The sequence below is a fragment of the Hippopotamus amphibius genome, chromosome 2 (assembly GCF_030028045.1).
Source record: "Hippopotamus amphibius kiboko isolate mHipAmp2 chromosome 2, mHipAmp2.hap2, whole genome shotgun sequence".
NCBI lineage: Eukaryota > Metazoa > Chordata > Mammalia > Artiodactyla > Hippopotamidae > Hippopotamus > Hippopotamus amphibius.
In genome coordinates this window covers 859,801-886,076 of record NC_080187.1, presented here as the reverse complement: position 1 = coordinate 886,076, position 26,276 = coordinate 859,801, and the positions used below count along the sequence as shown (strand labels likewise).

The following is a 26,276-nucleotide window of genomic DNA, read 5'->3' as shown; positions in this document are numbered from 1 at the left end:
TATTTCTTCAGTCTTATCACGTGTTTTCTGATTTTTTTCTTTTTTCTTGCAGAGTGGAACGTCTTTTCCCTTTTCTCCCCCATTTCCCCGTCCCCCCCTTCTGTGGAAGATATACGCTGAATAACTACTATTTTACCAGGTTCTCCCATTATTGTAACATACACAGTAAAATAAGACACAAAGTTAACGTCCTCTCCCGCCTTATGAACTATCGTACTTTAGAAACGTTTATCTCGACCCCTCCTCCCCACACTCATGCCTCATGGACATGATCTGGGCTCCATCCTGCCCCCCCACCCCCATAGATCAGCGTCGTCCTTGGTATCATTTTTGTTACAACAGAGACAAGAAACGGCGAGGTTCTGTTCACAGCCGTGAGGAGGTGCTGTCTAGGACGTGGGTCCTCCTGGTCCAGCAGCAGCAGGGGGACTACAGCCCCCGAGATCCCAGGCCAGAGCCATCCGGGTCCTGACCCACAGAAACGGCAAGAAAACGTGTTGCTTTAAGCCACTAAGCTTTTCGTTTGTGTTTAATAATTAATTAGTTTAGACTCCACCAGGTCTTGGCTAGGGTGCGTGCGAGCTTCCTTGCAGCATGCGTGAGGGATCTAGTTCTTCCACCAGGGATCGAGCCCGGGCCCCCTGCACTGGGAGGTCGGAGTCTCACCCACTGGACCACCAGGGACGTCTCGAAGCCACGAAGTTTTACGTTGACGTGTTGCAGCCACAGATAACTCACTCATCCCAGGCTACAATTCCTTCTTGAATTTTACCTTCTCTCTGAAATCCTTCTCCGGAATTGCCTTTAGTCAAGGGCTGTTGGTGGTAAACTCTCCTCTTTAGTTTGTGCTTTTATTTTACCCACACCCTCAAAAGACCGTTTCTCTGGGCGTGGGCTTCTAGGTTAACAGTCACATACAGTCTCAGCCACTGAAGGCCGTGCACTCTCTCTGGCCTCTGATGTCACCGTGGCAGCTCCTTTGTAGGCAACTGGTTTTGTCTCTGGACTCTTTCACAGTCTTATAAGAGACAATGTCATTTCTTTTTATTCATCCTGGCTTGGATCCACTGGGATTCCTGGATCGGAGAATTGCTTTTGCTTTTAGACAATTCTGGAAAATTTTAAGCCGGTGTAACTTGATGTATTGTCCCTCCTGCCCTAGCCTTTCTCTCAGGAAATCTGACCAGACAAGCAGCCCTTTCCCTTTGTCTTTCAAGATCTTCCTCTTTTCCGCAGTTTCCAACTCGCTGACTCTCTGGGCCTTGTTCTGAACCATTTCCTCATCTCTGACTTTGAATTCACTAAGTCTCCCTTCAGCTCTGCTGAAATCTTCCATCTGAAGGCCATTTGAGTTTTAAATTTTAATTATTATATATATTGGAAATTTCTAGTTCTATTAGATTCTTTTTCATATGCTATTGGTCGCCTTTGTAGAATAACAGATTATACTTTTTTTTTTTTTAACAGAACAAGAAACTATAAAGACGGTTCCTTGTTCATGCTTTCAAGGATCTTTTATTTGTTCAGGCATACAAAACAGTCATTTTGTGTTCTCTGATTATTCCTGTATCTGAAGTGGCTACAGAATCTGCTGTTTCTGCTGGCTCTCATAGTAGATTCTTTCCTTGTGGTATTTGTGAAAAGTTTTTAAAGATGGAGATGCTCATTCTCCTTGGAACTTGGCCTCCAGGAAATCCTTGAGGCCTGGCAGAGTTGCCCTGCTCCAGAGCAAAGACCCTCAGCGACGGGAGACTCTGACCCCTGGACCCTGGCAGCGTGCACAAGATGTTTTGGTCATCACAACTGAGTGTGTGTATGTGTGTGTGCGCGTGCACGCACGCGCATTGCTGGCATCTCGTGGGTACAGGCCAGGGATGCTGCGAAACACCCTACGGTGCACGGACAGCTCCCAAGACTTACCCCAGCCCCAAACGCCCCCCCGCGTGGCTGAGAAACACTCGCTGCTGTAGCGAGGATGTTTTGCTTCTGCCAGCCTCCTGGGCCCTGCCAACCTGGGGCACTTATAGTTCTCCCCTTAGGGTCTCTAGGGCCACACAGGCCGCCTGATTTCAGGCTGCAAGTGAAGAGGATGCACCTTCCGCCCTGCGGGGGAAGCCAGCGCCACAAGAGGCCTCACCCTGAGTCGCAGGTTCCTTCCACACTCACCTTGCGGCTGAAGGGCTCACCTTCTGTGGGTGGCACCCCTGGGGCAAACACTGGGTTCTGGTCCTGCCTCCCAAGTTCTGTGAAGACCTCAGGGAGAAAGCAGACACCCTCAGGGCAAAGGCCTCTGCAGGTCTGCTCCCTCTGTATCCACGGTAGAGACCTGGGCCGGTGCAGCCGGGAGCGTGTGTTCCCGGGGATGCAGCAGCACTTGGAGAGCCCGGAGGCGGGACAGCCCAGCTGCTGGCAGCGCTGGAGGCTGGGGCCTAGGCCCGCCCTGAGTCATGAAGGGGTGAAGGCAGGATTAGAAGCAGGGGAGGGGCAGTTTTCAGCTCTGGAATTGTGCAGGGCTGTGTTTGGAGGGCCTTTGAACAGAGAGACTCCCGGTGAGGGTGGGCTCAGGGACTGGGCAGGTGGGGGGACGGGTCATGGGATGGTGGGGGAGGGGGAACCAGGAAAGGGGCGGGCTCGGGGAGGTGCTGGTGGGTGGCCCCCACTTGATGGCTGGGAGGGTCCCTCCTTGGCAGGCTCGGGGGTCTCCGTGCTGCAGGTCTGCACAAGTCCCGGGCCGGTCAGGACCCGCTCCCCTTCCTGCCCCCCATCCCAGGGAGCCTGCCCAGGTCTAGGTCAAAGGGTGCTTGAGCCCCCAGAAGAACCCACCCCCACCCTCCAAGGAGAGCAGCTTGCGTGCTGGGCCACTTAGGGCCTGCCCTGGGACAGCTGCCTACCCTGCCCCCAACCCCGCTGGCCCTGAGAGCGGTGGAGGGAGGGTCTCTGGCCAGGTCGCTGCCGCGTGGCAGAGCTGGGCCCAGCGGGGAACTGCTGCCTGCACCCTGAACCCCTCCTCTGTGGTCAACCCCCCACCACCCAGGGCTGTGTGCACAACCCCTCCAGGCCCCAGGTCCTGGGCTCCATACGTGTGCGCCCCGTGTCCCGAGCCCCTGACCACACAGCCTGCCTGTGATGCCAGCTGTGTTCTCAGCTTGGGGCGGGGGGAGGGCAGCAGTGGGGAGCACGGAGCCCCTCCTGGGGTGGTCACAGGCCCAGCCCAGCAGAGTATCTCCCTTAGGGCAGGCCTGGCGCCGGACACACGGAACGACCCCCGACGGGATGGCTGCCAGCCTCCTCCTGAGCCCTGCGGCCCCTTTCCCGTGACCCAGACCCCGGGCCAAGCTGGGGGTGGGGGGTGGAGGGTGTGGCAGGTTCCCATACCTGAGGGACCTCGGATCTGCTTGGGGGGGGCCTGGTAAGGCCGCTGGGCCTACAAGGCCTCTTGGGGCATGCCTGGGAGGCCCAGGCTGACAGCCTTCCTGGGGACAGGGCCCTCCCCAGGGAGGGGTACACCTGAGCCACCCTGGTGATCACAGCCTTGGCGAGGTTACCTGGCAGGCCCAAGGCTCTGGGCCTGGGTCACAGGTGCTTGGTGGAGTCTAGCTCAGGAGGGGTGACAGCCAACCCATTTGTTTGGCATCTCAGGTCCGTGAGGAGGAGCAAGCAGGCCAGTGCTGGCCCAGGTGTGAATCCAGCAAACCCCAAACACCATGCCCTGGGGGCTCCCCTGGAACTGGATACAAGCAGACCCCCCGCCTGGCCAGAGGCCACCCTCCATCTGCTCCCAGCAGAGGGACAGCCCCCTAGCCCTGAGAGAGGGACCCCCAGGGCCAACCACCCACTGGGCCTGCAGGTGTCCCCGCCCACCCCAGGGTCCCCCACCCCAGGCCCCATCTGAGACACCACGGTGGGGGCTCTCCCGCCACAGGCAACAGTGCATGTCGCGCCCTCTCCTGGCCACTCTTGGAAATGCAGCCTAGTGCAATCAGTGCCTTTTACTGGAGACCCCAGGTGGGAGAGGAGACAGGCCAGCAGCAAACAGGGGGCAGGACTGCCCAGGGCTGCCTGACATCTGCAAACATGAGGAGGGTGTCCCCCACTGTCCACTGACAGTGGCAGTAGCAGCTTCAGGCGGTGTGCTGGCACCATGGCGTCCCACCCCAGGTCAGCCCCAAGACCAGGATGGAGTCAGTGTCTGGGGTCTCAGAACATCCTGGGGCTGGGGGAGCCCAGATTGGAAGGGAGGAGGGAGAGTGGTGCTTGGGCTGGCCAGGGCACCTTCGCCTCTGAGGTGGGGCTCTAGGAAGTGCCTGCCCGCCCAGGGCTGCGTGCCAGGCCAGGCCGTGAGGCCCCATGTCCGTGCCCGGGCCAGTCAGATGAAGGTGGAGTCCAGGGGCCCAGCGTCCTGCTGGCTGAGGGCACGGGCCTCAAACAGCTGCTTGATGAGGGCGGACTTCTCCTGCTCCAGCTGTGTGATTCGCTCGCTTTTGTCAGTCACCTCCTGGGCGGGCAGGCGGACGGGAGGGCAGTCAGGGCCTGCCCGGCCTGCAGCCCCGCCCCGCGCCCCACGCCCCGCGCCGCTCACCTGGGTGAGGAGCCGGTTCTGCTCCTTCAGCATGAGGATGGTCTGCTGTTGCCAGCCGGGGGCCAGGGCGGGGCCCGGGGGCCCCGAGGAGGACAAGGGCAGAGCCTGCAGGAAGGCACGGTCAGGCAGGCCTGGCAGCCCTGGCATGACCTCTAGGACAAGGGTGAGGGTGGCACCGAGCTGGTCTGGGGGGGCACTCACCCTGCTGGCACAGGCCGCGGCCAACAGCTCCCCCAGGCACCGGGCCACCTCCTGGACCTTGGGCAGCAGCTGCCCCAACGGGCGGGGGCTCCCCTCAGCCCCAAAGTCCTGGGAGGAGAGCAGGGGAGGGCTGGTCAGCGAGCAGGGCCAGCCTGGGGTCAGCCCCAACGCCTCAGGGGGTCCCCATGGCAGGGGGGTCCCTGTGCAGAGAGGAGGGAGCCCGGGGTGTTGCAGGTAGGGGGATCATTGCGGGGGAGGGTCCCAGCACCCTGGGCGGAGGGACAGCCAGTGTGCCCACCTGGGGGTACCCGGGGATGGGTGGGTGAGCGCTGTGTGTGTTGGGGGAGGGGACTGGGCCCGGGGACAGCGGGGCCCGGGCAGCATCACTCACGGCACTGGCCCTGCCGCGGCCCAGGCGGCGCTGGCGCTCCTGCACCCGCTGCAGCTGCTGCTGGTACCACTCCCGGCCCCGCGCCATCATCTCCAGACCCTGCAGCAGCACCTCCTGCTCCTGCCCCAGCTCCTTCACCTGCTTCAGCTGACACACAGGCACGCACCCTGCCCACGTGCTCACCCGTACCCTCTGGGGAGCACAGCCCACTGCTCCCCCGGGGGGTCCTGGCCTTCCTCAGCCCCTCCACGCAGGCCTCCCCAGGGGAACCGTCCCCCCGTGTCCGGACCGGCCTAACGTGGCCGGGAAGCGGGCAGGGGCTGGCGCGGTGCTAGGGAGGAGGCCGAGCCTTCCCCCCAAAGGACCTCTGGACCGACCCTGGGCCGTCCCGCACGTGGATTCAAACCAGGACGGGGAGAGGGGTTTAGAGCCGCTGACGTTCCCACCACGGGTTCCCCCAGAACCCAAGCCCAGCTGTCCTCTCCCAGGCAGAGGGATGGTCCAGAAGACCACGTGTGGGGGCCAAGTCCAAACACAGGCAAGATGGAGAGCCCCCCAGAGACCCCTGGGCCCTGCTCACCAGGTCGCAGTCCACACCGTTGGTGAGGGTGTGTCTCCGACGTCCCCCTCGGGCACCAGGGCCCCACCGGGCATCCCCCACACCGAGGTCCCGGGCCCTGCAGGCACCTGCACCTGCAGCAGAGGCGGGGCCTGGCTCACTTCCAGGCCTGCGGGGTCAAGCTCGATTCCCCCAACCCCACAAAGATCCATTCCGGGTCCGCCCCCCACCCCCAACCCTAGCCGTGCAAAGCCAGGTGTCCAGGCCTGCCCGCCTCGGGGAACCCCAGCAATTCAGAGCCTCTGCCGGGCTCTCGGGCCCCAGCGGAGCCCGGCCCACACCCTGCCTGTGTCAGGCTGGGGCCTGGTCCTCACTTGAGCCCCACAGGCTCCTCTCACACCTGCTCTGGGGATAGCCATGGGGCCGCCAAGGCTGTGTGTTGGCACACGCACCACACACGCCTCAGGCGTGAACTCCCTGAGGGCAGGAGCTTTGTCTCTGCACACGCAGGGCCCGTGCCTTAGGGGCTCGAAGGCTGACAGGTTCCAAGCCAGTGAGGTGGCCTCTGGGCTCCACTCCTCTCTCCTTGTCCGCCCGGGCCCTTTAAGGGTGACTGGAGTTTGTGCAGGAGAAGTGTGGGGCGTGGGTGGCAGAGAGCTGACTTCTCCCAAGAGGATGACTACAGCATAAAGTCAGTTCCTTGTCTTCGTTCACCAGCCATGCCCTCGGCAGGAAAGTCCTACAGCACACGCGGCCACCTGCGGAGCCGGGGGTCTGGGGCCAGCAGGCCAGCTGTTTCCTGGGAGAGCCTCCTGGAGGGCCAGCTGGCTTCCCTTGGGGAGCAGGTGCAGGGCTGCCCAGGAGGGAAGGAGGAGGTGCAGATGCGGGGGGCCCCTCCCTGTCTCCCCAGCCCTATGTTATGCCCTGCCCGCCACGGCGGTGGGCAGGTGAGGAAAGAAAGGAGCACAGGTGTGCCTGCCAGGGCCCCGTCCAGGTGGCCGTACGGGCCAGCAGCCGGCCCTGGCAGACAGACCCCAAGCAGGCTGCGTCCACGTGCCAGCCTGCCGTGCTGCGAGGAAAGCAGAGACGCGGCAGTGGGGTGGGGTTGGGGGGACCGGGGACACCTGGGCTCGTCTGCACCGTCAGGGCAGCCCCACCCCTCCTGGCCTGATGGAGCAGCTGGTGCCTGTGGGGCTCAGGCCAGCCTGGCTACATGCTGAGCCCCAACAGGGAACAGGAAGGAAGGCCTGGACCTCTGCGAGGGCTTGGGAGGCTGTGCACGTGGGGGCTTTCTCTTCCTGGGGTGCTTGGGGGCTCTGGGAGCTCCAGGTTTGGCACCCAGAGTACGTCACGGCCCCTGTCTGGGCCTCTGCCTGTAAAAGGTGACAACACGAGCCCTGACCTGAGGCCTACAGAGGGACTGGTGTGAACACTGCCCCACGGCGGACACTGGCCACGTGCCCGACCCCGGACCTGGACTCAGAGGGCTGCGGTAAGAGACTCGGCCACACAGGACACTGGGGCAGAGTCGGGCGGGGCCCCAGGCCCGGGGCCTCCAAAACCCACCCCCATGGCTTCTTTCTAACCGTGTGCAGCCACGTGGATGTGCAGCCACGTGGATGGCAGTGGCCCGGCAGACAGGGCCGGCCACACCCAGAAGCCCGCTCCCGACACACACCCCTGGGGACAGGGAGGCTGGGCAGGGAGGAGCCTGGGGGTGGGAGCGCTGAGCCTCGCGTGGGCCTGCTGGGTGAGCTCACAGGGAGGCTGGGGGGCCGCCGCAGCGCCAGCTGCCAGTCACGGGCTGGGAGTACGTCTGAGGCTGGGCGGGGGGTCCGCCGAGGCTGGCAGAGCGGTGGGCAGCACAGAAAGGACCGGCAGCTGCCCGGGTGGAAGGCCTGCACCTGCACAGGCTGAATGGGCCGAGGGGCCCAGCCCCCAGCCCCCCGCCATAAAGCCGGTCTTGTTCCCAGGGCAGGCTCTGAGGGATAGACAGGGGACTATTCAGCCATCTCCTGTCCCTGCCAACTGGACCGGAAGCCAAGCCATCCCTAGGGGCTGTGGTCGGTGCCTCCCAGGTGTCAGAGGCGCCACAGCTCCAGGCCTGGAAGACTGGGCTGGAGACCACCCACCCCTCTGCCCTTCCCGCCGCCGGGCCAGGTCCTCCTGCACCGCCTCTGGCAGCTCCTGCCCGCCCTGGCCTCAGAGAGGGGCAGTGGGAACAGGCCTCTGAGCAGAGCTGTCAGACTGAGAGGACCCCGAGAAGGCAGCAAGGGCCCGTCACAGTCTTGGGGACCCCCTCCACACCAGCGAGAACTGCCTCTGCCTAAGTCGCCAGATGAGCCCGAGGGCCCAGGTGTCCCCAGGTGTGGCAGGTACTGAGGCGGAGAGCCCCCCTCGCACAGGACAGGTTTCTCGGCGCCCCGCTGGGATCTGGTACAGACTGGGCTCCTGGTGGGGTTCGCTGAGTCACCCACCAGCCCCTTGGCCCGGGGCCCTGGGCACATCGGGATGGAGATGAGTCTTGTTTCCCTCGGGCCGCCAGGCGCGTGGCAGGCCCCCGGGCCCACGAAGAGCTGCCCGCCCTCGTCCCCCGCTGGGAGATGCTCAGGCAGCCCCTCTCCGGTGCGCCGGCGCGGGGAGCTACGAGGCGGGGCCGGGGACCGCCCGCACTCACCAGCGTCCGCGCTCGGGCTCCGCTCCAGCGCCGCGCCCTGGGGCCGCGCGGGCTCCGCCGCGCCGGGCGTCGCCTCGGCCGGGCCGCACAGCTTTTCCAGGCTCCGGGCCGCGCCGCCGGGGCCGGCCGGCGCGGGGCGCGGGCCCAGCGGCAGGGGTTTCCTCTCCAGGACGGTCCGCGGCTCGTCGGCCGGCGCGAAGGCCAGGCGCTGCGGCGGCGTCGGCCGGTCCCCGGGCCGCGCCGGGCAGCCTCCCCGGGCCGGGGCGCGCGCCGGGGCCCGCGGGCCGCCGTCGGCGCTCAGCAGCGAGGTGCGCAGGCCGGCCACGAAGCGCTCGAAGGTCAGGTAGCCGCTGGCCGGGGCCACCTGGCGCAGGCCCTCGAGCACGCCGCGGGGCAGCTCGCGCGCGTCGGCGCCCTGCCAGCGCGACTCGATCTCGCGCAGGTGCACGAAGCCGCGCCGCCGGTCGTCCAGGATGTCGAAGAGGGTGCGCAGGCTCTGCAGGAAGGCGCGCGGCAGCCCCTGCGTGCCGGGCGCGGGCGCGGGGGGCGGCCCGCGGCCCGGCTCGGCCACTGCGGCTCCGGCCATGGGCGCCCGCCGGCGGCGCTCGGCCCGCGCGGCCCGGCCCGGGCTGGCTCCCGCGTGGCCCGGGCACCGTCCCAGCGCGGCCCGACGGCGGGCCCGGCGGCGCGCAGCCCGCCGCGACAATAGCGGCGACTTTTTGAATGGGCCTCCTCGCCGCGTCAGGGCTCATTAGCATTCGCGGCGGCCATTGGCCGAGGCTGGCCCATCTCCTCTCCGATTGGCTGAGAGGCCGGCAGCCCGGTTTGATTTTCGAGCGGAGGGGCGGGCGCCTCGCGCGCTCCCGCCGTGCCGGGAGGGGCCGGGGGCGCGGGGAGGCTTCTGGCCGGCAGGGGGCGGGGCCGCCGACTCCGCCTTCCTCGCGACCGCGCGACCTCGCGGGTGCGGGAGGGACCCCTGAGCGGCCCCCTGATACCCCGCCCCCCACCACACCAGCCCTCGCGCCGCGGTGCCGCCCTTCCCGGGTCTGGCCGCCCAGCCCACCACTCCGAAGGGCGGAGCCAGGCCCCCTGCAGAAAACCTGTCCCCAGGTGGCCTCCCGGGGTAAGGATGGGGAGCGCAGCCCTCCAGGGACCCGCCTGCCCCCTTTAGCTCCCCTGGGCGCTCGTCGCTGAGGGTCCCCCGGCACAACCCTGGGGCACCGGGCAGGCCCCGAGAGGCTTGTGGGCTCCAGCCAGCTGGGCGCTTCCCCTCACAGAGGCCTCTCTGTCCGCGCTGCTGCTGGCTCCTCCTCCGGCCCCTGGGGATAGCCTGGCCTTCCCTGCCGCCTGCAGGACAAAGCCACCTTTCCTGTGTCCCCAGATTCCCATCTGCTGCACGGGCCTCTGCTCTGGCCCCTTCCTCTGTCTGGACACCTCCTCCAGCTGTTCCCTGGGCTCTCATGGCCTCCTTAGGCCAGCTGGGCAGCTCTGTGTACCCCCCCCTCCCCCCGCCCCACTGCCCCTGCTTTATTTCCAGCCGGGATCTGGTCACTCTGTCTGGTCAGTCTGGGAGAGGGCCAGGGCTTAGCCTGCGGTCCAGCTCTGGGAGCCCATCTCAGGACCAACTGGTGGGACCCTCCCCAAACCAGGGAAGTACCCAGGATGCTGTCTGCCCGGGACCTCTGCTTTCACCATCGCCTGTCCTTAGGCCCTGCCCAGCTCCCCACCCCCCCCCAATGGTCTGCTCCATGCAGCTGGCACCTTGGCAATGAGCAATGTGTTATCTGTTGCTTTAGAAGCAGACTGTTCGCTTTTGGGGGTAAAAGAGCAAAGAGTCACCAGACACCGACTCCAGATAGGCTGCTGGCGAAGGGCTCAGCTCCACCCTCTGGCTGGCCTGCCTACCTGGGCCTCTGTGTCCTTGGGCCCCAGGCGCTGGTCTGTGTCTCAGGCTGTAAGGGCAGCTGCCCTGGCCAGGGAGTGTCCTGGGTCCACTTCTCCCCTGGGGCTATGCCGCAAAGCGAGGACTCTTTTGTGGTAAGAAATCTGGGGGGTACCTAGAAAGCTGTGAGCCTGGAGTCACCCCATGGAGACTGGTCAGTCCCTGCCTTCCCCTTCCTTTAGTGGCAGGAAGAGCCAGAGTCCCGGGGTGGCATTCAAGCCATCCATCCTGCAGTTCATCTCCCCACTCCTTCTCTGCTTCCAGCACCCCCACCCCCTCACCCCAGGCCCCTATCCTTAGGGTATCTATCTGCCTTCCCTCACCTCTGGGCCTTTGCACTTGGTGGCTCCCCTACCAGGAACACCCTTCCTGTCAGCTCCTGGCTGAGCCCTGCTTTTGGGAGCAGGGCCTGGTCCACAGTGGTGCTCCGTGGAAACCACCCTGGGGGTCACAGCAGAAAGAGCACCTTTGGGTGGAACACCAAACCAGGGGGAGGCCTGTGGGATGGGGAGGCCTGGGGACAGCTCTGTGGGAGGCAGTGTGGGTGCCGAGGCCGGCGGCTGGCAGCACACAACGCTGCTGCCTCTCAGGACCACATGACCAGCAGGACCCAGGTCAGGCCAGGGCCCTGGTGAGCCTGAACCCACTGTGCTGAGGAAGCAGAGGCCTTTCAGGGCATCTAGAGCTGTGAGGAAGGTGGCCCCTGCTGGTCCTTGGTCCGTGGGCTTTCCCATGGGCCCTGGCTGGGCACTGGAGGGAGGCATGGAAGAAACTGGGGTCAGTGCCAGCTCTGGGCGCAGGACTAAGGCGTAGCCCCCGTGTCCTTCTGATCCTGAACTCTGATCACTTCCTCCTTCCACACCACTTTCCGGCCCGGCCCAACACTTTTCCACCTGCAGCTTTCAGCTTTGCTGTCACCCAGGTGGGGGGGAGGGCGGGGGTGCTTCCCAGAGCCCCAGGCCAGGCGGATCCTCTGCGGCCCTTAAACTTTTTGAGGTACCCACCTCAGTCGTAATTTTCACTGTGGCAGCCTGGACCTCCTTGGAGTGGGCAGGGGCACTGGGCCCCTCTGTCCCCCGCCTAGCACTGAGCATGAAGTGAAGGATGGGTAACTGCCTCCTAGTCCTGGGCGTGTCCCAGGGCTCTCTGGCCTCCACTCCTGCAATGACAACCAGGAACCCATGCTGGCCTCGGGGTCCTGCTCCCCTGAATGCTTTGGACTAGGCCCTAGGACAAAGGGAAGGTGGCTTCTCGGCCACAAGCCTGCTTTTGGCAGGTGGGCCAGGGACTTGTCACCTACCTCTGCCTCCTTGGTACTCCCGCCTGTCTGCACCCCTGTCTGCCCAGGTGGGTCAGCTCTCAGGCTCTTGGGCCTGCAGGAGCCTCTGGCTACACAGTCCCGGTCGCCCAGACTGCTCATCTCAGCTTCACCCCCAGGTGAAGGATTTAGGGGTTCCCCTGACCAAGATGGGCTCCAAATTGATGTCTGCACACCTGCCTTCAAGGGCACACATGCAGGGGGAGTAAGAGTTTGCATGGACCGTGGCTTGGGGTGTGGAGCCCACTCTGCTCCCTGGTCCCCTACCTCCCAACCCACGTGCTCCACCTCCAACACCTGCCCCGGACCAGCCTTCACGGCCACACCTCTGGAGCAGACCATCCACTCATTCCGCACGCGCTCCCCCGCTGTGTGGCCCAGTCACCCTGCTAGGCTTGGGGTCCAACACGTCCGTTCCATTAGCAAACACTGGCTGTGTCCACTGGGTGCTGGGCGTGGATCTAAAGTGACGGGCAGAGCAGGGAACCAGGTGGCACCCAGCTCCGGCGGGGTTTACTCCTCACGGGGAAGTCAGGCAGGGGAGGATGCAAAAGGCAGGAAAGAACAGAAAAGGTTGGGAGGGTCTCCCCAGGCGGGACTTGTGGGGAGAGTCTGGCAAAGTGGGGCAGGAAGTCATGTGACTTTCTGAGGAAGCGCCATTCAGGTGCAAAGGCCCTGAGGCAGGCCTAGTTCTTTGAGGTCCAGGTGGAAGTACAGCAGCCCCCAGGAGGCCGTGAGGCTCCGCCTCCTAACTGAGGAAGGGATGGGGCTCTAGGGGCAGAACCTGCCTGCGGGAGACACAACTTCCTTAACAGAGGCTGGCTCCGACAGGCGGGGGGGAGATCTTATTTTTCATTTTGGGTCCTAAAGCACCATTTGAACTTGTTTTAACCGTGGGCGTGTATTACTTTTAGACTTAATGAAACTAGCTTCTTAAAGAAAGTTTTGTCCTCAAGGGGCTCAAGGTACTCTTTCCTAGTTTTCACAGGGAAGTCTGTAAACAGCAAGGTGTTCAAAACCTGAGAGTTGAGTAACAAGACGGGTGGAGGGGCAGCTTCTGTGCCCTGTGCGCTCCCGGTCACGTGGCAATGGGAACGAGGAGGGACGTGAGGGGCGCAGCCCCCAAGGAGGCGGGGTGGCCTTCTGGGGCGCCTGGGTGACGTCCAGACAGCCGGCCCCGGCCGCGCCCGGCCCTGAATCTGCGGGCTTCTTCGCTGAGCCCCTGAGCCGTCGTCCCCGGCGCCAGGCGTCTCGGTAAATGCGGACGGGGCCAGAGCGGGTCCAGACCCCGGCCTCCGCCTCGGGCGGCGCGCCCCCCGGGGCTGCGGGCGGGCGGGGAGGGGGCGAGTCGGCCCTGAAGTGGGCCCGGCAGCGCCCGAGCGGCCTGCGGGGCCGAGGAGAGGCGCGGCGGGCGGGGGCCGGGGCGGGGTCAAGGCGGCGCGCCCCGGGCCCGCCCCGCTGCGGCCGGCACCGCCCGCGGGTCCCGTGACGCCGGCCGGAGAGCGCGGGTCACGAGCGCCCGCGCGGCCGGCGGCGGCGGCGGCGGCGGCGACATGGCCTCGGAGCGGGACGTGCGCGCCCGGCTGCGGCGCGCCGGCCAGGAGCACCTCCTGCACTTCTGCGCCCGGCTGGCGCCCGGCCCGCGCGCCGCGCTCTTGGCCCAGCTGCAGGCCCTGGAGCCGGAGGCGCTGCGCGAGCACTGCCGGCGCGCGGCCGCCGCCCGGGCGCGTCCCCCGGGCCCGCCGCCCGGCCTGGCCGCGCGCCTGCGGCCCCTGGCCCCCGAGCGCGTGGGCAGCGCGAGCGGGGGCGACCCGCAGACGCGGCGGCTCTGGGAGGAGGCAGGTAGGCGCGGCGGGGTCCCGGCGGCGCGCGCCCCCGGACGCCGGAAGGGGGCCTCGGCCACGGAGCGCGGCGGGAGCGGGGCGGGGAGCTTGGCGTGCGGTCCGCTTTCTGCGTGAAGCCTTCGGCCCTTTCGCGTGCAGCTCCGGGCTGGGGTGCGGAGCCCGCAGCCTGCGTTCCCCGGGGAGAGTGCTTGCTGCTGGGCCTGCCCGGGTGGCCAGCTGCCCAGCCCACTTATCGGCGGGAGGGGACCCCTTGGACGCTCGCACGCGCCCCTTTTCACAGCAGCGCCGGCGCAGCTGCGCTCCCTGCCTCTTGGCCTGGAGGTGAGGCGGTCACTCCTGGAGGGGAGCCTGCCCAGGGCCCCCGATGCACAGCTCCGGCCAGGCCCACCTGGTGTTTCCTTGGGAGGACCCAGGTTGGGAATGAACCCAGGAGGACGTCCTCAGAACCTCGGCGGGGTCGGGCCCAGACCAGAATGCTATCTGGAGAGGTCGGACGTCTCAGAGCGCCGGGCTCGGGTGTGGTTTGCTCTAAAGTGAAGGGGTGGTTGTGTGGAGGGTTCTAGGCATCCCCTCATGGCGCCGCCTGCCCCCAGGTTTCCAGCAGATCGCCCTGAACAAGGTGGCTGTGCTGCTGCTGGCTGGGGGGCAGGGCACCCGCCTGGGAGTGACCTACCCCAAGGGCATGTATCAGGTGGGCCTGCCCAGCCAGAAGACCCTGTACCAGCTGCAGGCAGAACGGATTCGGCGGGTGGAGCAGCTGGCTGGCGAGCGCCATGGGACCCGCTGCACCGTGCCCTGGTGTGCCCTCCTGCCTTGCCTTGGCCCTGGAGTGACCTCCCCCCCCAACCCCCCGCCCCGTGTAGCCCCAGTCCTGCTCCACACCAAGACTTGAACCCCAACCCCAGCACAGCCCCGGAAAGAGCCCAGCACCAACCTAGACAGAGGCCTGACCACTGCCCTAAGGCTGGACCCTGCTGCCAGCCTCGTCTACCAGACGGGCCTCGGAAAGGCTGGCTCAGCCTTGCCTCCCTTGCAGGTACATCATGACCAGTGAGTTCACGCTGGGGCCCACGGCCAAGTTCTTCAAGGAGCATGAGTTCTTCCACTTAGACCCCAACAACGTGGTCATGTTTGAACAGCGCATGCTGCCTGCTGTCACCTTCGATGGCAGGGCCATCCTGGAGCAGAAAGACAAGGTTGCCATGGCGCCAGGTACGCCCCCCCATCCCTAAGGCAGGGAGGGTCCATCTGGCCTAGAATGTGGAGGTAACTAGGGGTCAGGAGTCCTGGGACAGAGGCCAAAATTTGCTGCCCAGAGGCTGTGTGGTCCTGAGGGAGTGGCCTCCCCTCTCTGGGCCTTGATTCCCATCTGTCACGTGGAACAGCCACAGGGCTACTTGGATGGCGACAGGGAGTGGGCGGCCTCAGGCACAAGGTCCAGCCCCGAGACACCTCCCCTGCCTCTAGCTTGGCCTCAACTAGCTGGCTGAGGCCGGCTGGAGCCCTTGCAAAGCCCTCCCCTTTGTTCCTCTGCAGATGGCAACGGGGGCCTGTACTGCGCGCTGGCGGACAACCAGATCTTAGAGGACATGGAGCGGCGAGGAGTGGAGTTTGTGCACGTGTACTGTGTGGACAACATCCTGGTGCGGCTGGCCGACCCAGCCTTCATCGGCTTCTGCGTGCTGCGGGGCGCCGACTGTGGAGCCAAGGTGAGCCTGCCCGCCCCTCGCCTCGCCCCGCCCTCCACGCCTCGCCCCGCCCTCCACGCCTGGCCCCGCCCCAGTCGGTCATCCCTGCTCCTCTGGTCTTGGCTGCAGGTGGTGGAAAAGGCGTACCCCGAGGAGCCGGTGGGCGTGGTGTGCCAGGTGGACGGCGTCCCCCAGGTGGTGGAGTACAGCGAGCTCAGCGCCGACACGGCGCGGCTGCGTGCGCCCGGCGGGGGCCTGCTCTACAACGCGGGCAACATCTGCAACCACTTCTTCACCCGAGACTTCCTCCAGACGGTCACCAGGTGCGCAGGGCAGGCGGCTGCCCGGCCAGCGCGGCCGGGGGGCGGCTGACCTGAGCTGGGTGGGGCTGTGGGTTGGGGTGCAGAAAGGGTCTTGCTTTTGAACAAGCTGGAGGTACCAGAGAGCCCCGGCAGCTGGTACAAGGCTCTACAAGCCGAGTGGGCCTGGCCTCGCTCCTGGAGAGGGGCTGTTGTTTGCAGGGCACCGCCTCCACCCCATGGTTTGCCGTCGCCACGCGCTTGGCAGGGATGTGGCCCGTGGCGCCCAGCTCTCGGGCCGGGGGTGCATGAGGATGCCTTGCCGTCCAGAGACGGGGCTCGGCCCCCGCCGCTCTGTGCCTGCTGTGTCCAGCTGCCCGCCTGCCCTGGCCGGCCGGGCGTGCAGGAGGCGGGATGAGGCTCCAAGCCGTCCTGTGTGCAATGCGTCTTTCCTCCGCTTGGCCTCCTGTTCCCCAGGGAGTTGGAGCCGTTGCTGAAGCCACACGTGGCTGTGAAGAAGGTCCCCTACGTGGATGAGGAGGGGAATCCAGTGAAGCCTCTGGAGCCTAACGGGATAAAGATGGAGAAGTTCGTGTTTGACGTGCTCCCATTTGCCAAGTTAGTGGAGCAGACAGTTGTTTTTCCTTCCTCCTTTCCCGGTCTTGGTGGTGGTTCTGAGACCCAGCCAGGTCGGGAACTGGAGGCTGGCGGCTTCGCAGTGGGAGTGCCCCTTCGCAGCGGGGAGCTGGGCGGCTGCCGGCGCGTCTCGGGGTGAGAAGGCCAGAGGAAGCAGCCCCTGGGGTGGGGGCCTAGGGAGCGTCCGGGGCAGTTGGAGCCCTTGGGGTTGTGGACTTAGGGGACACAGGTGTCTCCTGAGCCCTCCGTCTGCCCCTGGCCTGGGGCTAGGAAGCTGTGTCCAGATGAGGTTGCAGGGGGTCCCAGGGCATGTGGCCCTCACCCCGGGGTCCCAGGTTCTGGGGTGGGGTTGGTGGGAAGGGGAAGGAAGGAAGGACCATGGGCAGCTCCGGGGTCTCAGGAATAAAGACTCACGTGCTGCCTGGGGGCCTCCCCAGCCTGCTGCCCGCAGAACAGGCACCCCGCGTAGTCCTTGTCACCTCGGCCTGGCCTTCAGCTGCCAGGGACCGGGACGTTGGGTCCCCAGCTATTCCCCCCACTCCTGCAGGAACTTCGTGGCCTTCCAAGTGCTGCGGGAGGAGGAGTTCTCCCCTCTAAAGAACGCGGACTCGGCCGACAGGGACAACCCGTCCACCGCCCGGCGGGCCCTGCTCGCTCAGCATTACCGGTGGGCTCGGCAGGCAGGAGCCCGCTTCCTGGACGCGCACGGGGCCCAGCTCCCCGAGCAGCCCAGGTGAGCGTGTGCGGCAGGGTGCAGCCCAAAGGACAAGGGTGTCAGGGTGTCACGGCCCAAGCCCCAGCCCCGGGGCCCTGCTGGCCGCGCTGCTGTCTGAGCTGGGGTTGCGGCTTGTGTCCAGCCCTTGAGGTCTGCTCAGAGCCCCGGGGGGTGTGGGGGCCGCACCCTCCCTGCTCACGCAGAAGCTCTGAAGCCAAGACCCAGGTGCCACATCTGCAAGCAGCAGGAGGTCCCTCTTCAGGGCGGGAAAGGATAGGACCTTAGATTTCTACCACCCCGACTGTCCACAGCCACCCCCTCAATCTGGCTCTGTGTGAGATGCCTGCGGGGGGTGAGTAGGGTTTTCCAGCCCAAGTCAGGGCCTGCCCCTTGGGCTGGGGCAGTGCCCGGAGCTCGGGGGTCCAGAGGAAGAGGGGTTGCCTAGAGGAGGGCTGCGGGTGTGGTGAACTGCCTGGTGGGCCAGGCGGGGACTGGGCCACCACCGTGGTGGGTGGTATTGGGGGGGGGGGTCCCGGGTACACACCCCTGAGCAGATGCTGACACGTGCACTCCCCAGCTTGCCCGGCAGTGGAGAGCCTCCAGCCGTCTGTGAGATCTCGCCCTTGGTGTCCTACTCCGGAGAGGTAAGAACTGCTGGGCCCGTCTGGGCTCTCCTGGGGTCGGCTCCCGTGCTCGGAGGATGGGGACACGGTGGGAGCTTGGGTGGGTAGTCACAGCTCTGCCTCCGTCGACCAGCGGGGTAAAGGGTCCCTCGGTTGCAGAGGACTTCTCGGGATGTGGGTGTGATGAAGTGGGCGGGTGGCGAAGACCAGCCAGGTCCTCAGAGCCTGGGGTTTGGGCTGGTGGTAACCTTGCTGCAGCAGGAGGGCTGGCTCCCCCTTTGCTGGAGAGTTCTGGCCTGCGCTGTGGGAGGACGTGCGCTGGCCTGAGGTCTCAGGGGGCAGCCAACCCTTGTTCCTAGAAGCCTCTCTGGCCCTGCCCCTCACGGACTCCAGGCTGACTTGGAAGCTCACCTGGAGTCCAGGAGGTGGACATCTGGTTGTCACGACTTGCTTGTTTCCAGGGACTGGAAGTGTACCTGCGAGGCCGGGAGTTTGGGTCCCCGCTCATCCTGGACGAGGACACAGCCAGGGCACTGCAGGCCTGACTGCCTCCTAGACCTGCCAACCCCGGTGTCCCCGAAGCTGAGGACGCAGCCCCGGCTTGGGCTCCGGGGAGGAAAGCAGGCTGCTCTGTGTTTCTGGCTGCGGAACAAGGACCACAGAGGGAAGCACACTGGTTTACTCCACGAGGGTGGGAACTCTCCCACCACTCTCCCCTGGACCTAAGTGACCCCAGGCCTGCTGCAGGCCCACGCAGGCTCTCTGGCTTCGCTCCTGCTGTGGGGTCCAGGCTGCAGGCAGAGGGACTCAGGGCCTTGGACAGTGGGGATCAGAGGAGGCTGGGGTGGGGCCCGGGGAAGTATGGCCTCATCGGCTGAGAGCCACGCCAGCCTGTCTGAGCTGAGACTCGACAGGACAGGACAGGACAGCGGCTCCTCGGCTCCAGGCAGACCCACGTGGTGAGAAGGAGCAGCGGCTGCACCACACGTTTCCGCAGAGATGAGGAAACGGGAGGAGGGGGACGGTGTCCTTCCCCCGCAGGGAGAGGCTGCCCCTCCCTCCCTGGCAGCTGAACCTGGAGGGGGGGTTCACAGCCCAGCCCCCTTCCCAGCCCGGCAGAGGCCGACAGCAGGGCGGGAGCTGGCTCTCCGGGAAGCCTGGCCAGCACGCCTGGCACTGAGCTCTCTCGAGTTCTGTCCGAGGCCTCAGCCCCCAGGAAGCAGTGGACTCCCGTGCTGGTTGCTTCGTCTGGAGTTTAACCAGGAGGGGAGCGCCGTCCCCGCCCAGCCTGCCAATCCAGCTTCTGGGATCCCGGTGCTCACGCTGCAGCCCTGCTCTCTGGGGGGGGGGGGGGGCACAGGCCCCTTGCTGCACCCCCACAGCCTGGCTGAGTCAGAGAGAAACCGGCTGGCTCTGGTCTCTTGCCCCTGGCTTGGCTGCTCCGGGCCCCACTGCCCGCTTTCCCGTCTGGAGAGCAACACGGGGGCACCTGCGTCTTGCTGCTGATGTGAAGAGCATCGTATAGTGTGGCCTGCTGCTCCGCGGAGGCCGCCTGCCCCCTGCCCGCTCCGCAGCCCGCGCGGCCGTGCTTCCCCCGGGAAGGGTGCTGTCCAGTGGTGGGTTCAGAGGCCATGATCCTGCCAGCGGCTCAGCGTGGACGGGGCTCAGCGTGTGACGGGGGGTCAGGGCCACGCCCAAGGCCCAGAGGACGACTTTGCATCCATCCAGCCTCTGCCGGGCTTTTCCGACCTCAGAACGGAAGCTCGTGCCTTAGTTTCCTCCTCCTCGCTGCTCCACAGGTGAGCAGCGGGCCTGGGCCAGAGGAGGGTCACCAAGGAGGAGGCCGAGGTTGAGGGTCCCACCCCGCCCAGGGGCTCCTCCCTGCCACACCGGGACACCCGGGCAACCTCTTTTCTACACAAGAAGAGTTCGTTGGGTAAACGATTGAAACAGCTCAATTTTGAAGAAACTTTTTTTATTTTCACATGGAGTTTCACACGTAGCACAGAGAGGTCCAGGGTCCGCTTCGCTGAGTTTTCTGCCGTGTTTGTGTCTTCTGGGATGGTAGGACACTGTGACCAGGACACCCTGGTGGTGCTGAGTCCTTTCTCGTGGGTGAGGCTCCCTGTGCCTGCTCTGCGCTCAGGGGCAGCACGGTCAGTGGATCCCATCACTGCCAGGACCCCCTCCTGCCACCTCGGGAGCCACACGCCCCCGCCGTCTCTGACCCAAACAGCCGCTACTGAAGCAATTACGTTTTGAAAGATGGCCAAACTCAGTTTTCCACAGAATGTGGGGATTTCCAATAAAAACAAGGAGCTGTGATCGAGCCCGGCCCAGTGACTCGTTTCTGACCAGCCCGTGTGGCAGGAGCAGGACCAGGTTTCCCGGGTCTGTGTCCATCCAGGGGCTGGAGCCTGCCGGGCCCTGTGGGAACAAGAGCCGCCCAGGAACCTCCCTGAGCTCCGTCCAGCTGTTTCCCAGGGTCTCAGGGGAGCCTGAGACAACCCAGTGGGTCAGGCCCCCTGGGGGCGGGCCCAGAACCTGCCCTTTGAACCAGCTCCGGGGGGTGGGGGTGGGGGGCTCCTGTGCCGTCGGCTTTGAGAGCCTGTGACCTGCCTTCCTACACGTGCATCCCCCAGATGCCGCCGTTTCCCCGGTAACTGGTTGTGCAGGGAGGGGGGCACGAGCGCATCGCTGGACCTGCCCGTGGAGCTGTGTGTCGGCGGAGACCCACAGAGACCCCAGGGATGACCCCTAGAAGGGAAGGGGCAGGAGGGGAGGACGATCTTTCTGGAGCAGGTTCAGACAGTCGCAGGTGTTGCACAGTAAGTGCACATGCTGGGGTGCCCTCCTGAGCCGAGTGGTCCCCCGGGAGCCCTAGAGCAGGGGCTTGCTTCCCCCTGGCTCGCTGCTCATCCCTGGGCAGGAGGATCCCAGCCAAGGAGACCCGTCCCCACCCTGAACTCTCTTTCCTCCAATGGACTTTCTTGCAAGTGTAACGTCCCCTTTTCCTTCACAAAGTCACATTCCTGTCCTTTGTTTTTTGCATTTGCCTGTGGTTTGCCATAGCTTGCACGTCCTGAATTCCAATTCCTCTGCTATTCCCGGGTGGACTCATTTTGCTGGTAAGATAAGCGGCTGCTTTACTTTTAAAGTGGACATCTCTTGGTGTCCAGAAGTGGGGTCTGAAGGATGTGAACCTTGGGCACTGACAGCCCCGCTGCCATGTGCCCTTGGCCGGTCTGCTCTGGGATTCAGGCCCTCCTTCTGGTTGAGCGCTCTGGCTTTATTTCAGATCTATCTGTTCTGGTATTTTGCTTTGGGGGAAGGCTCTGTCCTTTTATTTGTTTGTTCTCCCTATTGGGAACTTGCTGGAATTTTGGTAAAATTCCTTTGGAATCACGTTATTTAGGATTTTGTCTTTTGCTCTTGAGAAAACCTCTGAGAAATGCAATTCCAGTCATCTCAATGGTCTAAGTGTGGCTCCCCCTTCAGGGACCCCAGCTGGTTTCATGTTTAAAAACTATGGTCCCGGGGCTTCCTAGGTGGTGCAGTGGTTAAGAATCCGCCTGCCAACGCAGAGGTCATGGGTTCGATCCCAGCTCCGGGCGGATCCCACATGCCACAGAGCAACTAAGCCCATGTGCCAAAAAAAATAAAAATAAAAACTATGGTCCTTTAACCAAAAATAATTCAGAACACTAGTGGCCATTCTGGGGAACTTCAGGCTTCCCCAAACTTGTTTGTCTCAGAATCAAATCAGAAAGCTAATTGGGATGCTTTTTCTTTTTTTTGGCCACGCAGCATGTGGGATCTTAGTTCCCGAACCCCCAGCGATTGAACCCGTGCCCCCTGCAGTGGAAGCACGGAGCCCTAACCACTGGACCGCCGGGGAGTTTCCGGGTTACTTATTTTAATCGGTCCCTTGAGGCTTCCAAACATATCTAGGACTCTAAAGCTGCCTCTTGGGACTTCCCTGGTGGCACAGTGGTAAGGAATGCGTCTGCCCATGCAGTGGACACAGGTTCGATCCCTGTTCCGGGAAGATCCCACATGCCATGGAGCAGCTGAGCCCCTGCACCACAGCTACTGAGCCTGTGCTCTAGCGCCCTCGAGCCAAACTACTGAGCCCACGCCTAGAGCCAGTGCTCTGCAGCAAGAGAAGCCACTGCACTGAGTAGCCCCTGCTCGCCGCAACTAGAGAAAGCCCACGAGCAGCAATTAAGACCCAACACAGGGGCTTCCCTGGTGGTGCCGTGGTTGAGAATCTGCCTGCCAATGCGGGTGACCCAGGTTCGATCCCTGTCCCAGGAAGATCCCACATACTGCAGAGCAACGAAGCCCGTGTGCCACAACTAAAAAAAAAAAAGACCCAACACGGCCAAAAATTAATTAATTTAAAGGATAAAATAAAATTGCCTCTAAGTTTTTTTAAAATTAATTTTATTTTATTTTTTGGCTGTGTTGGGTCTTTGTGTTCCTGCGCACAGGGTTTCTCTAACTGTAGCAAGTAGGGGCTACTCTGCAGTGCGCGAGCTTCTCAGTGTGGAGCACAGGCTCTATGCACGTGGGCTCAATCGTTGTGGCCCATGGGCTTCGTTGCTCCGCGGCATGTGGGATCTTCCCAGAGCAGGGCTTGAACCCATGTGCCCTGCATTGGCAGGTGGATTCCTAACCACTGCGTCACCAGGGAAGCCCAAAATTGCCTCTACAAAATACCACTTCTAAGCTAACTGAGGCTAGCAAACCGTTGAAAGAAGACAAAGTGGCTTCTGAGGCCTTTCCCCTCCCCCCCTTGTGCCCCCAGCACCACCTTCCCTTCCCCCTCTGTCATCCTCACCTCCTCTGGGCCCCCCCCAACCCTCCTGTTGAACTCCCCTTTTTCTCCAAACCTCTCCCTGCTCCCCCCCGCCCCGAACATATTAAAAGTTAAGCCTTCTGGGGGTCCAGATGCTAAATCCCTAGGTTTTTATGTTCCCTGAACTAAGTACAGTTGACTTGCGAGCCACAAAGTTTTCCTCAGAGTAACTGAGGACACCCACAGGTTTGCTGCAGAGTTTAACATCAGTGATGCAGACGCGTCACCTGGCTTCTCGGGTTTGTATCAGTTAGCCCACAGGTTTGTTGGTGAAGGTCAGACCTCACCACCTTGAATAAAACTTGGCCAAATGGGGCTCTGAAAGGGATTTGGAAAAACAGACCCTGACTGTTCACAAGGGCCTGAGGACTTGCTGGGGGGTCTTTACTGAACGTTTCAAAAGCTTTTCCTAAGCCTGTTGATAGGAACAAAATTAAGGCTGGCAGGCAGCGACCTGACAATCGTGCTCACAACTACCAGTCGACTTCAGTTTGTCCTTAAAGAAAATTCTCATCTTGCTTTAGAGATTGAGTCTGTCACCCAGCAGGACCCTATGGGGTCTTCGCGGAACAACCCCCCCCAACCCCCACCCCCATGTCCTCCATCTGCCTCTTGTTTGTAGAAACACTTTAGTCTCCCAGGCCTTCCCCGAGTTCCAAAGTGTACATTTAATCAGAGAAGTGAAAAAATGCAGAAGAAAGGAAAACAAGCAATACCAAAAAGGAACAGTTTAGTCATTAAAGCCAAGGACCTTTAGTTCCTCCTCAAGGGCTACAGAGAATATTCTGAGCCACACCCTTGAGCTATTTTGCAGATACTAAAACCCCTGCCAGGTGGAAGATAACTGGGCTGCCCCGCCCCCACCCGCACGTAGGCCACAGACTCGTTGGGACCAGGAGGTTCATGATGTTGACCCCTGATTACCTCACCACCAGCCAATCAGAAGAGTGTCCACGAGCTGATCACACACCCACAAGCCCCCTCCCTTACTCCATCTTTAAAAGCCTTTCCCTGAAAGCCTTCAGGGAGTTTGGGTCTTCTGAGCCCTAGGACTCCCTGCTTGGAGCCTGCAGTAACTGCCACCCCTTCCTTCTCCACCACCCAGTGTCTGGAGATCAGCTTTACTGCATGGACGAGTGGACCCAAGTTTGGTTTGGTAACAAATCCACTCAGGTAGCCTTTCATCTGTGTTCATTAACAGGCATAACTGGGCTCCTTCCCTTCTAGTTAAAAGGACTGGAGTCGAATGGGAAACCACGTCCAGTCTATGTTTAGCTAATTTAGTCACCAACTCACCTGCACCCAAGACTACTCAACTGAAAGGAAGTCCACTCAAATCCTTAACCTTCAACTCTGGCAAATGAAGGTCCCTAAACTGATGAGGAAATTGAAACTTCCTCTCCTCTATCTTGCAAAGGCCTGCTCGCCACTCTCAGTTAAACAGTAAAATGAATTACTAAGAGTGATCCGATAAGGGAAGACTGTCTCGCTCTCAGGCACCCACCCCAAGCCTTTGTTGGAGACCCTTTGCACATAGACTTGTTAAGTGACCATTAACTTCAACCTGCAACCAATGTGAGAATGCAAATTGTGACCTTAGTCCTGACGGGAATGGAATGTCCGGCTCCTACAAGTTCCTGTTAGGACCCCCTGCTATGTGCGTAACCCCTGGCAACTCCCGCGCTCTGTAACTGCCCGTGACCTATAGTGATTTGTAGCCAATCAGCCAATTATAGCTGTATGTTTTAACCTATATAAGGAGAAGACTCCCCTGAAACGGGGCCCCAGAATTTTGGAGTGTTCACTCGTCTGGGTCCGCCGGCTCAATAAACCTGAGTTCTCCAACTCTCCGAGTGTTGTGCTTCGTTTCTCGTGGGATCAGTTTTTTTTCTGCAACAAACAAAACCCAAACCCTCCCAGTTCCTGCTATTATCACAAAAAGCCAGCACATTGGGAAAAAGATTGTCACAAGTGTAAGTGCTTCAGGTGCCTTCAGCCTTCTAAGCAGCCTTTCCAGTGCCCCCCTGACCCCCAACGATGGGGCTCCAAGGAACCGCAGGGGCTCTTCCCAACCCTCCCTCTGCATCAGCCCAGAGAAGCAGCTCTCCAGACTGGGAACGAATCTCTCTTTTGGCACCAGAGCCACACTCTCAGTTCAACAGCGGTAAAGCAGCCCCTCCTCGGAGCACGAAAGTGGTCCAAATGGTGGGGGTCTCTGATGAACCTCAACAGGGTCCTGTCTCTGAACCTGTTCTCTTTTGTTTAGGCTCCCTGAGAGATACCCACCACTCCCTCCTTAGTTCCTCCGCCCCTATTCGTTTATTAGGCCAAGATGGCTCAGGAAACATGCTGAAATTTCTTTCTCCCAAAAGGGGAGACAATTCTAGGATTTCACAGTGACACTCAAAACAGCCAACCACGTGAAGTAAGTCACCCGTCATCATCTTTGCTTTGCTTTGTCTCTGATGGTCCTGGAGCTGACTCTGGAGACACTGATCATTTGTCCCTATTGAGTCAGCTGCCACCCCCCTCGTGGGCAAAATCTCCAACTGTTGTTGGCGACATCCACAGTGCTCTTCCCACCAAGACTCAAATCGGTCGCTTGAAACCTCTCTCCGGAACTAATCAATACCCTGTAAGTAAAGAAGTCCTTCAGGGCATAAAGCCCATAAGAGGATTCCAAGGCTCAGGGCCTTGCTACCCCTTGAGCTACCCCTGTAATACTGTTACATACAACCTGTGAGAAAGCCCACTGTCTGAGGATGGAGGTCTGTCCAGAACGTGCAAGCAATGAGCAACGTTGCGGCCCCTCGAAACCCTGTTGCGAACCCCTATACTCTACTAGCATCCACTCCTACTGAAAGCAAATTTTTTCACTGTAATTAATCTATGCTGTGCATCCTTTGGTACAAGCACACCTCAGAGATATCGGGGTTGGTTCTAGGCCACTGCAAAAATCAAGTATCGCAATAAAGCAAGTCACACGAATTTTTTGGTCTCAGTGCATCTAAAAGTTCTGTTTATGCTCTTCTGCAGTTTACTGTGTGCAATAAATAGCATTGTGTCTAAAAAACAATATACGTACCTTACTTTAAAAATACTTGTGCTGCCTCCGGCAACACCTATACCAAAACTGCAACGATGCAGAGATTCGCATGGCCCCTGCGCAAGGACATGCAAATTCGTGAAGCTTTCCGTACTTTTTTTGTCATACAGAGTGAAGTAAGTCAGAAAGACAAAAATAAATATCATATAATAACGCATATATGCAGAATCTAGAAAGATGGTATAGATGATCTTAGTTGCAAAACAGAAATAGAGAAACAGATGCTGAGAACAAACGTATGGCTACGAAGGGGAAGGGGTGGGGAGGGAGGACCTGGGAGACTGGGATTGACACCTATACATAACTGACAGTGCGTATAAAATAGGCAACTGGTGGGAACATACTGTGCAGCACAGGGAACTCTACCTAATGCACTGTGGGGACCTAAATGGGAGGGAAGTCCAAAGAGGGGATATCTGTATACGTACGGCTGATTCATTTTGTTGTGCAGTGGAGGCCAACACAACATCGTAAAGCAACCATACTCCAATAAAGATTAATTTAAAAAATAAATAAATAAAAATACTTTATTGCAAAGAATGCTAACCATCATCCGAGCCTTAGGCAAGTTGTAATATTTTGCAATAGTGACATCAAGGATCACTGACCACAGATCACCATAACAAATATAACGGTAACGAAAATGTTTCAAAAGTTGCCAGAATTGTCAAAATCTGCCACATAAACAGGAAGTGAGAAAACTATATTGGAAAAATGGCTCCCAGAGACTTGCTAGATACAGGGTGGCCAGAAACCTTCGATTTGAAAAAAACACAGAATCTGCCAAGTACAGTAAAGCACAGTGAAGTGACACGCGGTGAGGCTGCACTCCAGCTG

The 26,276-nt window shown here is 61.6% G+C and overlaps 2 protein-coding genes and 1 pseudogene across 2 annotated transcripts; 2 read left to right on the top strand and 1 right to left on the bottom strand.

Moving 5' to 3' along the window:
- Window positions 1-1,386: 1,386 nt before the first annotated feature.
- Window positions 1,387-8,993, bottom strand: SAPCD2 (suppressor APC domain containing 2). The gene is made up of 6 exons (XM_057724390.1): window positions 8,408-8,993; window positions 5,752-5,864; window positions 5,172-5,318; window positions 4,781-4,888; window positions 4,580-4,684; window positions 1,387-4,495 (listed from the first exon to the last, which is right to left on the bottom strand). The coding sequence occupies exons 1-6, from the start codon at window positions 8,991-8,993 to the stop codon at window positions 4,367-4,369; spliced, it is 1,188 nt and encodes a 395-aa protein (XP_057580373.1). The 3' UTR covers window positions 1,387-4,366.
- A 4,227-nt stretch (window positions 8,994-13,220) lies between these two features.
- Window positions 13,221-19,127, top strand: UAP1L1 (UDP-N-acetylglucosamine pyrophosphorylase 1 like 1). Its single transcript, XM_057724389.1, has 9 exons — window positions 13,221-13,509; window positions 14,105-14,309; window positions 14,548-14,723; window positions 15,048-15,220; window positions 15,329-15,522; window positions 15,976-16,116; window positions 16,682-16,867; window positions 17,427-17,493; window positions 17,934-19,127. Exons 1-9 carry the CDS (start codon window positions 13,221-13,223, stop codon window positions 18,015-18,017), a joined length of 1,515 nt encoding a protein of 504 aa, XP_057580372.1. The 3' UTR covers window positions 18,018-19,127.
- Window positions 19,128-25,436: 6,309 nt separating this feature from the next.
- Window positions 25,437-25,537, top strand: LOC130847329 (U6 spliceosomal RNA; annotated as a pseudogene).
- Window positions 25,538-26,276: the final 739 nt, after the last annotated feature.